Source organism: Urocampus carinirostris, chromosome 8, assembly GCF_059441175.1.
Source record: "Urocampus carinirostris isolate Australia breed hairy pipefish chromosome 8, RoL_Ucar_1.0, whole genome shotgun sequence".
Classification (NCBI taxonomy): Eukaryota; Metazoa; Chordata; class Actinopteri; order Syngnathiformes; family Syngnathidae; genus Urocampus; species Urocampus carinirostris.
The window spans coordinates 23592953-23607041 of record NC_142356.1 but is presented as its reverse complement, the minus strand read 5'-3'; the positions used below and the strand labels follow the sequence as shown (position 1 = coordinate 23607041).

The following is a 14089-nucleotide window of genomic DNA, read 5'->3' as shown; positions in this document are numbered from 1 at the left end:
AAAATAAAGTCAGAAGTAGTGTAAACATTACAATCTAAAAACCTTTTAACAGTAAAAGAAACTATAACAACTGCTTTAGGGCAAAAATCAAGAGAGTTCAACAAAAAGGTAAATGTATTTAACAAGCCTTTTTGGTTCTTATGTCATTGCGACATGAATTTACAGGTTTTTGTTCAGAAACAGTACCTCGTTTACATTTTTGTTTGCAGCTCTTTGCTCTATTTAGAGTGAACTTTTTTCTTGTGTTAATGTAAATTTCCCTCAGTTGTGGACCACTTTACAAAACAATTGGCATTGACCTGTTCTACACCGCGCTGCACTTCCCGTTTGCCTCTTTCATATTTAGCTTCTGATAAGGGTGAGCGCTTTTTTTTAAATGCACAGTAAATGTTTGAACGTATTTGATTTTGAGGGGTCATTTAAAGTGACCAGTTTTCTGCTTGATTAGATTTTGTGGAAAAACATTTCACTCTAACATTTTCTTACGATTTGTTGGCAAAAAATAGTGGTACTGCACTGTAGTTAAGATTTCTCCATTAGTAATTTGAAAAACATAGTTTTACGATACAGTATTCGAAAATAAAACTTTTGTTTACCCGATTAATTTAAAAGTGTCTGATATCCGTCCGTTTTTGATTGCAATAATACGTCAAAGTTAATATTAGCATAATAATGAAAGATAAAAGGGTGAAAAATATCTGATCAACTCGCTATGAGTCAATGTTGAGTTACACATTGACTCATTAGACGTAGGTAATAAACATAACACATTGATTAACTATCAAAATAAACCAAGTAAATGTCATCCATTGTTTAACATACAATAAAATCAAAATGCTTAGGCAGAGTAGAATATGTGTCTGTGACTCCTGCTGACGCACTGCTGTCCTCTCACTTAGCACGCCGGAGAGTATGGAAACTGTTAGCCTCTTCCAATGGATGTTGCAGCCCTACTTTTGTTTCCCATGGAAGAACGAGACACACTTAAGGAGGGGTCTCCAACGTGTTGCCCGCGGGCACCAGGGTACCCCCTAATTACAGTTGTGGTTCCCGCGGACCTTTCCTGAGAAAAGCTTCCCAATGCTCAGTAATTGCTATTTTCTAGTAACATTATTAATGTGGGGGCAGCACGGCGGCGCAGTGGTTAGCGCTTGTGCGGTACAGTTCATGTCATGGGAACCTGTCGTGGGTTCAAATCCAGCTCCTGACTTCCTATGCAGAGTTTGTATGTTCTCCCCGTGCTTGCGTGGGTTTCCTCCGGGCACTCCTGTTTCCTCCCACGTTCCAAAAACATGCATTTCAGGTGAATTGGCCGGTCCAAATTGTCCCTAGGTGTGAATGAGCGAATGAGTTGTCTGTCCCTGTGTGCCTGTGGCTGGCAACCAGTCAGGGTGTCCCCTGCCCACTGCCCGGAGATGGCTGGGATGAGCTCCAGCCCCCCCCCCGCGACCCTAATGAGGATAAGCGGTACGGCTAATGAGATGAGATGAGATTATTAATGTGATGTTCAGCTGAGTCTATTTAACCCTACAAACATTAATTAACAACATAGTTATAATTTGATATACTGTTTTTTTAGACATGCCTATCAAACTGGGTGCCCTTTCTGTTAATCAGTAACAAAAAGTAGCATTCTCCTTGAAAAGGTTGTAGACCCCTGCACTAAAGGATCACCTTTCTAACCACATTCACGGTCATGCGTGACAAAATGAACTTAACACTAATCATTTTGCCCTCATGTAGGTTTTAGATCAGGAGATGGTGTAGTGGCAGTCTGTGGTTTGTGGTGGTCTGTGGTCTGTGCAGCCCTTCCAGACTCCTTGTGAATAAGGGCTTTACAAATAGTCATGACTTGATTTGACATCATATTTTCTTCTGCAAAAAGCCAAGAGAAAATTGTGTTAACAGTCTAGCATTGTCTCACTCAATGACTAAACCATTGACGAAATACGACACGTTGAAATTAGAACGCAGAATGTTGTGACATGATGAGCTAAGTTGGAAGTCTTAGAAGAAATAAAACAAGATTTACAATTTAGTCGAACCAATTGGCAAAAACATTTTCACCACCAAACCTAAAATTGAACTTAGCTGACATTTTTGGAGAAATTCCAGGGCTTGTATTTTAGGGAAGGTCTTTGATAGAATTTGCTCAAATGAAGCTTCGATTGAAACCATCTAACCAGAGAGATCGCTAACACTATACCATCGAAAGCAAATGTTAACAAGCATGATACTGCTACTGTCATGCTAGTTAGTACCTCTGCTACCAAATACTACAAATATTCTGTAGTTTACTACACCAGTTTATAGCAAATTACGAAATACATATTTTTATGAAAACTACAAAAATAAAACAAAAAAAAATCGAGCAATTCTCACTTTTATTTATAATGTTGAGCTTTCCTCGGTTCATGGTGCATTAGAATCACCTGCTGCACTCTAGCAGTAACAGCCAGTTTAAGCGCACTTTTGACTTAAAAATGGCGCTCTTAAATGCTAATACTAAAACATCTTCAAAGTTTATAAATTCTGAAATATGATTTTTAGCCCTGCGATTGGCTGGCAACCAGTCCAGGGTGTCCCCTGCCCACTGCCCGGAAATGGCTGGGATGGGCTCCAGCACTCCCCGAGACCCAAATGAGGATAAGCGGTACAGCTAATGGATGGATGGATGGGTTTTTAATTCCCGGCACCTCTGTAATCCATCTATCTTGTCATGGAAAAAAAAACATCTAAAATTGTATGAAATGACCGTTAAAATACTTGTTTTTTCAAGATAAGCCGAGTTGTTTTTAGTGTTCAAAACTGATATTACTTGTTAAGAAATAACCTGGAGTTAAATATGCTGCTAAAAATGAGCATTGTGTTATTATTTCAAAGGAGATCATAGTTTTTTAATTACTTTTTTGTATTTATCCTTGCTTTTATGTCGTGATTTCCACAATTGTACTGTTCACATTAATTTTGGGCAGTGCAAAAAGAGCACAAAATGAAGGTTGGGTGAGAACCGATATCATGGTGTTGATCTATCTACCGGGGGCAGCACGGCGGCGCAGTGGTTAGTGCGTGTGCAGCACAGTTCTGAGGTCATGAGTTCAAACCTCTTGTGTGGAGTGTGCATGTTCTCCCCGTGTTTGCGTGGGTTTCCTCCGGGCACTCCGGTTTCCTCCCACAATCCAAAGGTTAATTGGCCGGTTAAAATTGTCCCTGGGTGTGAATGAGCGAGTGAATTGTCTGTCCCTATGTGCCCTGCGACTGGCTGGCAAGCAGTTCAGGGTGTCCCCTGCCCACTGGCCGAAGATAGCTGGGATGGGCTGCAGCACCCCCGCGACCCTACTGAGGATAAGCGGTACCGATAATGCATGGATGGATCTATCTATCTACCCTGGTCATATCCCTTGAGAGGGGTGACCAACAGCAAGACAAACACATACACAAAAACAAAAAATGCAAAAAACACAAAAGATTTGACCATGGCCAACCCAAATGCACCTCGGCCCCCAAGTCGGTCATGCTTTCGTCCTTCCAGATCAAACGGTACACAAGAAAGCAGCCATGTCACTCGGGTCAGCACACTCTTCTGTTAAACACCTGGGCCCGACAGCTTTCACTGGTTTACCCCTGCCGCATCGTACAGGTGCCCTGCCCATCCTTTAGAACGCGTCCAAACATCCCACTATCCTTTCACAACACCTCTCCACTCATTCCTATCACCAACAAGAGCTTTAGCTTCCACTATATTTAGACCACTTTCCTCCAGTGTACTCATAACACCATCCATCCACTCTAATCGCGGCCTTCCTCTTGGTGTCCTTCCATTTACTTCTGCTCTGTAGATCTTCTTCAACATTTGCTCCTCATCCATCCTCTCCATGTGTCCAAACCAACCGAGTACTCTCTTATCCACACGCTTGCTTGGTTCCATTACTACTCCAGTTCTGTCTCTCACAATTTTATTTCTCAATCTATCCAATCTTGTCACTCCTACCATACTCCTCAAAAACTTCATCTCAAAAAAACATGTAATTTCCTTCCCAAATCTGCGGCTTCAAGTGTCTGCACCACACAACACAGTCGGCACAATCACACTCTCATACAGTCCTCTTTTAACATCCATACTCTTGTTGATACCAGCTTTATCCTAGGGTATCAGTCTTTGTGACTGGCCAATGGCCATCCATACAAGTATTGGTTGCTGCTCTGTATCAGCATTTGGAAATTTCAGTTTTTGTTGTGAGTGTGTGGGGTGGGATTTATTTGGGTGTTGTACTTGGGCTGTCAGTATCTGGTATTGTAAGAGATGACTATTCAATACTTAAGTATCTATATCTGTCCGTGATAAAAAAAAGGGTTTCATAAAACACGAATAATAAAGTAAACCTACTTTCACAGACTTGAAACTGCTTCACATTAAAGTAAATGTTGCAATCATACACAATGAGATCAGTCTTCGACTGCTGTTTTTGTCGAAGGTCTTTTGGGTCCTCAGGTTGAAAAACGTGCTTTTAACATTAACGTGCCTTCAAGTGCATGAGTTTCTCGTGCAAAAGAGCGCAAGCTCACTCTCACGGAACAGACCGACACACACACAAGTGTCCCTCCCACGCACGACAACAGCGCCGTCATCCTTTTGGTCTTTGACGTGTCTCGTTTGTGTGTCCTTTGCTCCTATTGTGCTCAAGTCTGATGATCCTGGACTTCTTGTGCCGTCACCTCCAATTCAGTTGAAGTTTGAGAAGAACTTGACGGTTTTATTGTTTTAGTTCCAGTATCGCATTAGTGGTCAGCAAGCCGCCAAATTCACTGTAGTGTATATTGATGCTGTCTGTTTTGATTCTAGTTCTATCCATTTTTGTAGGACACGTGAATTTATTTTAGCTCCTTAAAATTTTCTCTTTTGTGAAAATCTATCAAGACATTCTTATACAGATATTTGACATACCATTATCATATGTACTGGATAATAAGATGCACCAGATTATAATTCACCTATGAAAAATAGTCTTTTGTGTAATATTTTTCATCAACTGTATAAGTCGCATTGAATGAAAGTTACCGTGATAGCTAAAGTTCAGAAGATAATGTTAACTTCTTTCACAGAGCATCAACTAAAATTATGAAATTTGTTAAACCACTAAAAAAGATTTACTCATAAATGATGTAGCGTTTTTATCTTGTGTATAGAATTAAATGGTTTTAGGTTTTCTGGGTCTCAATTGCAATTTCCTGAGATTTCTAAAAGCGGACGCAAAATGTTCACACTACAAAAGTAATGATCAGTCTCATAAATTTGAAGGAGCTACACTTTTGATTATTAAAGGTGTGGTTTGTCATTTAAAGTGTCCCTAAAAATTAAAAGTAGAATATTTTCTCTATTTTTAAGTATGAATTAACAATGCCCAACTGAGTTCAAAGAACCCTTATAATTTTTGTTCCCACTTTTAGCAAAGCTGTTTAAGCCGTAGAATGGGTGAAGAGGGTTAGAGTGCTTGGAGAGTGACTTTATACACATCAGCACCGTTTTTTGTAGGATGAAAATGGTGAAAAGTAAGAAAAGGCTTGTTTAAGGACAGTCCAAACACCAACACAAACCACAAAACAGATGAAAAAAGAAGAGTTTATTGGAGCTCATCTAAGAAATGCAGATACTGGCATGAGCTTGACACAAGCTGCAATAATGACCTTAGCCAAAAGATGACATCAGTGAGTAAGAAAGTTCCAAATTCCGTACAGCACCTTTTATCCATCGTTCATTGATTTGACGGTGAATTACTAAATAAATAACCAAAGGACAAGAAGGAAATTGGAATGTGATGGGTATGCTGGAGTGTTGAAAAAAGTAAGTGAAAATAGATCATGAGAGAAATAAGAATTTCTATGGCGTATTCGTAGGGTTTGACCCACTGCACTATTAGGCAGTTATTTTCTTTCTCTGAGGTTCCGCACAAGTACCTCGTCTTAGAGAAGCGTGTCGTTTTGAACCTTAAGGCTCTCAATGCAAGGTACTTGAACCTTTTATTATTAAGAACAAAATTCTCATCCAGACACCAAAAGGAAGGGGGCTGATTTGATCAAACACTCCATGAGAAAATATTCAGAAATCAAAGCTTATAGTTAAAACTTAAGGCGATGTAGGCATATATCAGGAATTATCACACAAAGACAAATAAGAAAAAATATATTACATGCTTACACTTTGGCAACTTGAATCCTTATTTTTACTGTATTTTCTGCTCAATAAGACGCATCGTTTTATATGGGGAACCTTCCCAAAATAGGCTTTTATTATATATTTTTTTATATATGAGGTGCACAGGACTGTAAAGTGAATGAAGTTAAAACTATAGTAAAAGCTAGCGTTGCATAAAAATAAATACATTTATATTAAAATAATATATTTTATTTTATCTGTTTCTTTTGATAGCTAGTGAAGGCCATCCCGAATAACCAGAATTATTTTCTTGAGTCGTGGTTTATTCAGACAATGGCCTCAACTATTACACTTATGAAGTCGGCCTAAAACTAAAAACAAAGTACAAAAAAATCTCTCGTTAGCTTGGCAACCTAGCAAATACATTCTAAGCTAAAAACATGTTAACAACAATCGGAGCACATAAACGATTCCATAAACAAAAGTATTCATTCAAGTAATTACAAGAAGTTTCATACTTACGGACAATTGTCTAAATTAACAAAAGAGGATTTGCATTGAGTATTTGAAAGTTGGCATCTGAAAAACTTCTCTTTTTGTTTCCTTTTAGCAAGTAACAATTCACATGTTAACCACAAGAGGGCACTCGAAGACCACTATATATGTTTCTCAAGGACAGAACAGTTACCATGTAGTCACTGTAACTGTATTTCCAATTGTATCAACCTTACTTTCCTCTGGATATCGAGCACTGGATAATAAAGCACACCCTCTTGTTTCTGACCAATTTGATTTTTAAGTATGTCTTATAGTTCCAAAAATACGGTAATATAGAAATCGATATACCGTTAATTCCAGACTATAGAGCGCACCTGATTATAAGCCGCACCCATCACATTTTAAGGGGAAAATCGATTTTGTCCATACACAAGCCGCGCCTGTATATAAGCCGCATGCACACACATCATAAAAACACGAAATTATTCCAAACCAAACTTCAAGTCTCGCGATTGAGACTAAATGTCCTTCAATGAAGCACACAGTCTAAAAATCACAGCCGTCAAGATGAACGCAAAATGATATGGGTACTTAAAATTTGTTGCAGACCTGCAGATTCTGGGTGCCTGTTGATAGTAATCCAAGGAAAAAAAGTGTATATTTCCAAAGGTAAGGGTGGGGAAAATATCTATCCATTATTGTCCGCCGTGTCCACAAAAACTCACCTTTACCGGTGCCCACTTTCCCGTCAGCCCGCGTTTGCCACCGCCCCTCTTTTTTAATTTGCTCGTGCAGAATAAGTGTCTCAAATAAATACAAATAAATACATTACAAAAATATACAGTTGCAATTACATATTACACATATTTACAAAAAAGACGGTACATCGAGAGAGTTTTCAAAGCTTTAATGATTATAATATAACTTTCATCCTAAACCGTGCCTTTGGGAGGTAGCCTCACGCTACTAACAACACGCTCGCATACCAGCAAATTAGTCTGTTAAGAAAATAAATGCTGTATTCGTTAGAAACACGGCAGGCCACCCGCTTCTTCCTCCCTGAAAATTATATCTAAGTTGTCTATCTCAATGTCGAAAAGAAACATATTCATAATGGCGTCGTCCCAGGCTCCCATACTTCAATACAGTCCAGTAATATGCCCGTTTGCTTTTAAGCTGGAATGAGCCTTATTTTGTGCAATTTGCACGAGAAAGGTATGTTTACGCTCAGAAGTTTTGATCTTCCTCGGCGCATATAATCCACCGGTCACCCGGGGGGTGAGGGTTTATATTTCGATGTTTCCATTGAGGAGTATGTAGTGTTGCATCCTGGAACTCCTTCCAGGCAGCTGGCGACGGTGAGCATGTCCAGAGGCCTCTCGGCCGGCGTCGACTCTGACATTTATGGTCCAATACCTCTTCATTAACACCACCTAACCAGCCTGCACGCCGCCGCCCTCCGATTCCCCACAAGCAGGACAGATTGGTGTTGGTGTCAAGGGAGTGAGAGAGCGTGTTTATATGAAAAGAGAGTTTGCGTCTGCTGATACGCAATTTTCAGATGTATAAGGAATGACTGTGTTTTTTCTTGGTGTCGTTCCAGGCTGTGGAATCTCAGATCCAAAGTTTTGGTCAGACCCCATGCCAGCTGCTTATTGAGCCGCACAACCCGCGAAGCTCGGCTATGCAAGTGGTAAGTGCATAGTGCTTTATTATTTTTATTTGTTGTTTCTATTATACTAAAATAACGAGTGATATTTAGTTGGAGAAAAGCATCTGCCATGTCTAGGAATTTTGCGCATTTTAAAGTTTTTATTTTATTAGATAAAAAAATCGTTATAAGCTCGCCGAGTTGGACCGGGCCCCTCCTTTGAATCAAACTTTGTTGTGACAAAACACACAGCAAAATACATGACAACATGCACAAATATATGAATATATTGTAATTATGGAATATATTTACCATATTTATTTGTGTATAACGCGTACACGTGTAATTTTTTTTTAATAATAGTAATACAACTTTAAGTGACAAACAATGTTTAATACGTGCGACCATGATGACAAGGTGCAAAAGAAACACTAATACATATATATATATATATATGACCTTGGGGGTATGGCGCCCGCCCCGAGACTGGGAGGTTGTGGTTCAAGCCTCGGCCGAGTCATACCTAAGACTTAAACATTGGTACCCGTTGCCTCCCTGCTTGGCGTTCAGCATTAGGGGTTGGAATTGGGGGGTTTGGTCACCTAATGACTCCCAACACCTCAGTTGGGTTGAGCGAGGGGGCTGGGAATCCCCTCCTCTGAATCAATCTCCCAAAAAGAGTCAGAAATGACTCTAGCCACCTCCCACTAGGGGGATATGGCTGTGGTATATAGCTGTGGTGTGTATTTATATATATATATATATATATATATATATATATATATATATATATATATATGATTAAAATCATATATATTGACAACGTAAACTAAGAACATAACACCTACATAGAATTTACAATGTATTCATTTTACGTCCTTCAAAGTCTGATTGATCATCAGATACACCAAGAGGTTTTTTTCCCTGGTCGTGCTGTTTTGCGTGTATATCTTTCAGGATGACTTTCTCAATTCTTTATTCTCTAACAATTGTCTCTGGTACCGTGAATAAAAACAGTGTCATAATTAAATCAAATTGAATGCCTTTTCATCTAAATCACTGGTGACCAAGTGCTTAGATCCGACGCGCTCACCGCCGTGACCTGGGTTCGATTCTCGTTGCATCTAATGATTTGCGATTGTGTTCAGGGATATTTTCGACTGATCAATCATTGCACAAATACAGTAATATAGTACCGTAAAACCTCATATATAACACGCACCTAAACTTCTTGAGGAAAAAAAAAGTGCATCATACAAAAATAAATACGGTAAATAAATACGGTACTTGATTTGTTAATTTGTTTGTTTATTTATATGATATGTACATGCTGGTTATTATTTATTCACATCAAATTTACATATGGCAGAATTGGTCTTCCATAGAACACGTGCTTGGGAATCACAGTTCCCATCTCCCGAATTGTAAGACATCAGCAAAAAAAAAAGCGTGTGGAGCTCAGACGCCTTTCAAGGGGTTGGAAGTGAGGCCGCCTGAGATGGGCCCCGAAAGCCCCAAGAGTCCTTATTAGCGCCGTGTCCCTGCGGTGCTGACAGCTGCCCGCGGACAACCACAAACACACTCGCCCAAGCACACAAACGTCACACAAACACACCCGCCGCTCTAATTCAAAGGAGATGTTTGCAAACGAACGCTTATTTCCCTTCTTTCGTCTTTTTTGCCTCCTTGTAAAAAGTGTGTCGGCTCGCGAGCGAGCCCTAATGGGGCCGTCGTGTGTCGGGTTAGCTGCCATATATACACGATCACGCGCACAAACGTGATTTAACTTACCTCTTTGATGTTGAACAAGGATCCGCTTCCCTTTCCACGCAGGGAGCCAAAACTGCTTTAATGATTCATGAGGATTCATCAAACAAGTTTAAATCCTCAAAATGATCATCAGAGGACAACATTTTGTTGGAACTTGTCACAGTACAAGCATTGGAATGTATCCAAAATTGGCTATGATACACACAGTGACCCTATTTTGTCTCGATTTGTGGCTCCAGCACAGGGTTTTGTTGTTTTTCCTCACTCTACTAGCCTCTGTTGTTATAAAGTTGGCATTCAAAATGGCCTCTTCTTTCCTGTTTGGTTTTGGAAAACAAATGTGTGTCCACACTTAGCAAATAGATAAATTAATCATATTTGAAATATTTTCCCAATTATTTTTCACTGGCATTTTGCGTTGTCTTCGCAAATCTTATTACGACATTGCTCATTTTTCATTGTTTATATTTTTGAATCTTTTCAACACATTACTTGCACATTTTACACTCAAAATAAGCCAATAGATATGAAAACAAAATGTCCTGAAAATTTGCTTTCTTGCAACAAATTAATATGACACCACAACAAAATAATATTTGAACAAATATGAGTAAATATATGTTCCAACATACATAACTTTTTATCATATTAATAATTAGTACTTTTTACTTTATTTCATCCTCTTTTTGCTCTTCAACACTTTAAGGAAAATATGTCCAAAAATTAAAAAAAATAAAAAATTCTGTCATTATCCGGCAAATGGGATTTCTCGCAACAAATTAATTAAACAACCCAACAACTCCACCATATTATTGGAACAAATATTAAGAGATAGCTTTTACAACTTATATCAAGTCTAGTCCAGTCCAGTCAAGTCATGTTTATTTGTATAGCCTTAATCAAAAGGAGTTTAAAAGGGCTGCAGAGACCACAGATTATTGCAAACTACAGACTATTATTACACCATCCCCTGATCTAAAACCTACTTGAGGGCAAGGAAAAACTCAAAACCGCACATGAGGTAATACCCCTTCCAGGATGTTTTGCTTACTAGGTAAAACACAAAACTAAAACTCTTGTATAGGCTTTATTTTACTTATTAGTAGTTTTTCTTTTTAATTGTATTTATCTATTTTACTATTGGACACTCAGATATTAAGGCAAAATAAGTCCGTAAAAAGAAAAGGAAAATGTCAAGTCGCTGTCGCAACAAATGATTAATACTCCCCAGGAACTTCACAATTATTATTATTATTGCAACATATATCAATAGCTGTTTCAACTTAAATATTAACAGTAAAGTGATTGTTTTGCAGCTATATTCACTATTTTAATTTATCTTAAAAAAAAAAACACTTTTTTTTAGTACCTATTTTTTAAATGTATTTTGCGTGCCATTGTTACTAATTACTCATGTTTTGTGTTCTATAAGATTCCGCTTTTTTCTTACTTTTCCTCTTTTGTTTAAATGCAGTATTGTAATCTCTAATGGCTATTGTAAAGCTTTTGCCTTCTGCTACCAGTGAAAAATGCAAAGTTCAAATTGTCTACTCCGCATTTACAACTCTGTTGCTGGCGTCTTTTTCTAACTCTTTCTGGTTATCTTTCTCTCCATTCAAATCATACGTTCCGTTTTCCATCCTCATCCTGTTTCCACCGTCCCTTGTTTTGTGTGGGGGGCACCTGAACAGTATCTTCTCCTGCAGACGCCGCTGATGTTCACGGAGCAGATGCAGCAGGACGTCATCATGGTGCTTAAGTTTCCGTCCAACTCGCCCGTCAGCCACGTGGCCGCCAACACGCAACCTGGCTTACCGCAACCCGCCATCATCACCGTCACCGCCAGCCGCGTATTCGCCGTTAACAAGTGGCATGGCCTTGCAGGTCAGGCCGCCTTCATAAATATTCTCAGTATTATTTTCATGAATTTTTGCTAAGCAGGGCATGGACAGTATTATTCTGAATCAATTTGATTTCGATTTACAGAATTTTTCTTTTAGTTTGTATTCATTTTTTAATTCAATTCAGTTTACTACAACCAGTTCAATGTTGAATAATATACCATTTTGAAGCGATGTGCAATGGATTATAAGGTGCACCCTCCAAAAAATTATTTTGTGATATTATTTTCATATATAAGGTACACCGGACTATCCGGGTAAGACCGGACTATCCGGGTAAGACCGGACTATCCGGGTAAGACCGGACTATCCGGGTAAGACCGGACTATCCGGGTAAGACCGGACTATCCGGGTAAGGGCTAGGGTTGCACCAAATATAAAAATGTGCTGTTTTTGCGCAGTTGGAATATATTACTGATAGCAATTGCAAAACATTGGATGCAACAGGAATTGATGCGCGGGATCTTATTCACAAGACCAGTGATTTTCAACCACTGTGTGCCGTGAGAAATCGTCAGGTGTGCCGAGAGAAATTATCCAATGTCACTTTTTAAGATTTAAAATTTTATAAAACATTAATGAATCATTTTCTGCAAATATTATTTCATTGTCAAGTGCTGCAAAAACTGGGGGTATTATAAATTGTATTGTAATTAATCATACTGTTCAGTGTCATTTTATAACATTTTTGGTTAGTGGTGTGCCGTAAAATGTTTCCAATGTAAAAAAAAGTGCCCTGGCTCAAAAGGGGGGGTTTTGTAAGGTTTATTTTTCTATGATCTTTATCAACTATCCATTATCCATTATCGGTCAATTCATAAAACGCTTCAAAGCCTAGGGGCTGAGACACTTGCTCTCAGCCAAAGAGGCTGAGTCAAGGTCCTAGTCACAGAGCCAAGGAGCAATCAGTGCGAATGACCGTTCCCGGAGGTACTGCAGTACCGGGCTGATGCGTGGAGTGGACAGAGCAAGCTCTTATTCCATCTCCTGATTGCTAAAATCACAGCATTGCTATATGCCTACACACCGACACATTTTGAATTTCACAGCCGGCCGCACTAGACCACTAGGAATACAGATTCATGAAAAGGCAACAGGTTTTATCTCATCATCACACTACTTTTAGTTAAAGTACCAAATTGTTGATGTTGTAATTGGACTGGGCTGCGAACATATTGTCGGACATTTAACTGTTCCGTGGTACAGCCAACTGGTAAAGTCTTAACGAAGTACCCACTAATCTGTACTGAATGACACGAAAGGCATTGTGGGTGGTAATTTGGCTGTTCCGAGCTCAATAAGGGGAACAGTATTGTGGGAAATAATTCGGTCCTCCTAAAATATATAAATAGATGCATGGCCGCACATACTCAAAATGTTTGTCACTTAGAATGCTTATAAAAACATATCTGGTAACCATCCATGTTCCTAGCGACCGGGTGGTTGGGAATCAGCGCTCTTATTTCTATCTTGTTCGATCCATGTTCCCTCCAGTGTTATGCATTTGTGGTCAGCGATAAAATTATTCGAATGATCAATAATTGCACATATATGACAACGCATTTCCAATTTATTCTGCATATAAGGTGCACAATATTATAAGGCGAACGTTCAGTTTTCTGGCCAATTTGCAGCGGCCATATAATTGTAAAATATAGTAATTAATTAATTCAATAAATAGTTACTGTGCTGCCCTCACTCCTGGGTATCCCAGGTTTTGACAGCTAAAATGCTAGTGAACAACATCCTGGATAACCATAACTATACGTTTTTTTACAAAATGCTACCACAAACAAGTTTATTTCAACTAATCACAATACATTTCAAACTTGGACTATTATTGTACAAAGCAACAACAAACGAGGGTTAACAATAAACGCTCGGCGTCTGATGCCCAAGTTCTGGGACTCTCTTTTGTTTCCTTTGAGCAACAATTAACATGTTTACCACAAGTGGGCACTCAAAGACCACTCCATATGTTTCTTAAGGGCAGAACAGTCACCAGTTTGTAAGACGCACATTCGAAATTCTGGCCAATTAGCATTTTTTAGATGTACCTTAGGTATATGGTATTTCCCTGAAAATGTTTTGATTTGCATAAATTTAACTTGAATC

At 38.9% G+C, this 14089-nt stretch overlaps 1 protein-coding gene across 5 annotated transcripts in view; it reads left to right on the top strand.

Moving 5' to 3' along the window:
- The window catches only part of lrba (LPS-responsive vesicle trafficking, beach and anchor containing), a 283083-nt gene that overhangs the window by 238626 nt on the left and 30368 nt on the right, over window positions 1–14089 (top strand). For 3 of the 5 annotated variants that reach the window (XM_088342023.1, XM_088342025.1, XM_088342022.1), the window contains 2 exons: window positions 8256–8345; window positions 11765–11957. In XM_088342023.1, coding sequence (XP_088198149.1) covers window positions 8256–8345; window positions 11765–11957 — 283 coding nt within the window. The remainder of the gene's footprint in view (window positions 1–8255; window positions 8346–11764; window positions 11958–14089) is intronic. The other 2 variants (XM_088342026.1, XM_088342024.1) reach the window with 1 other exon arrangement.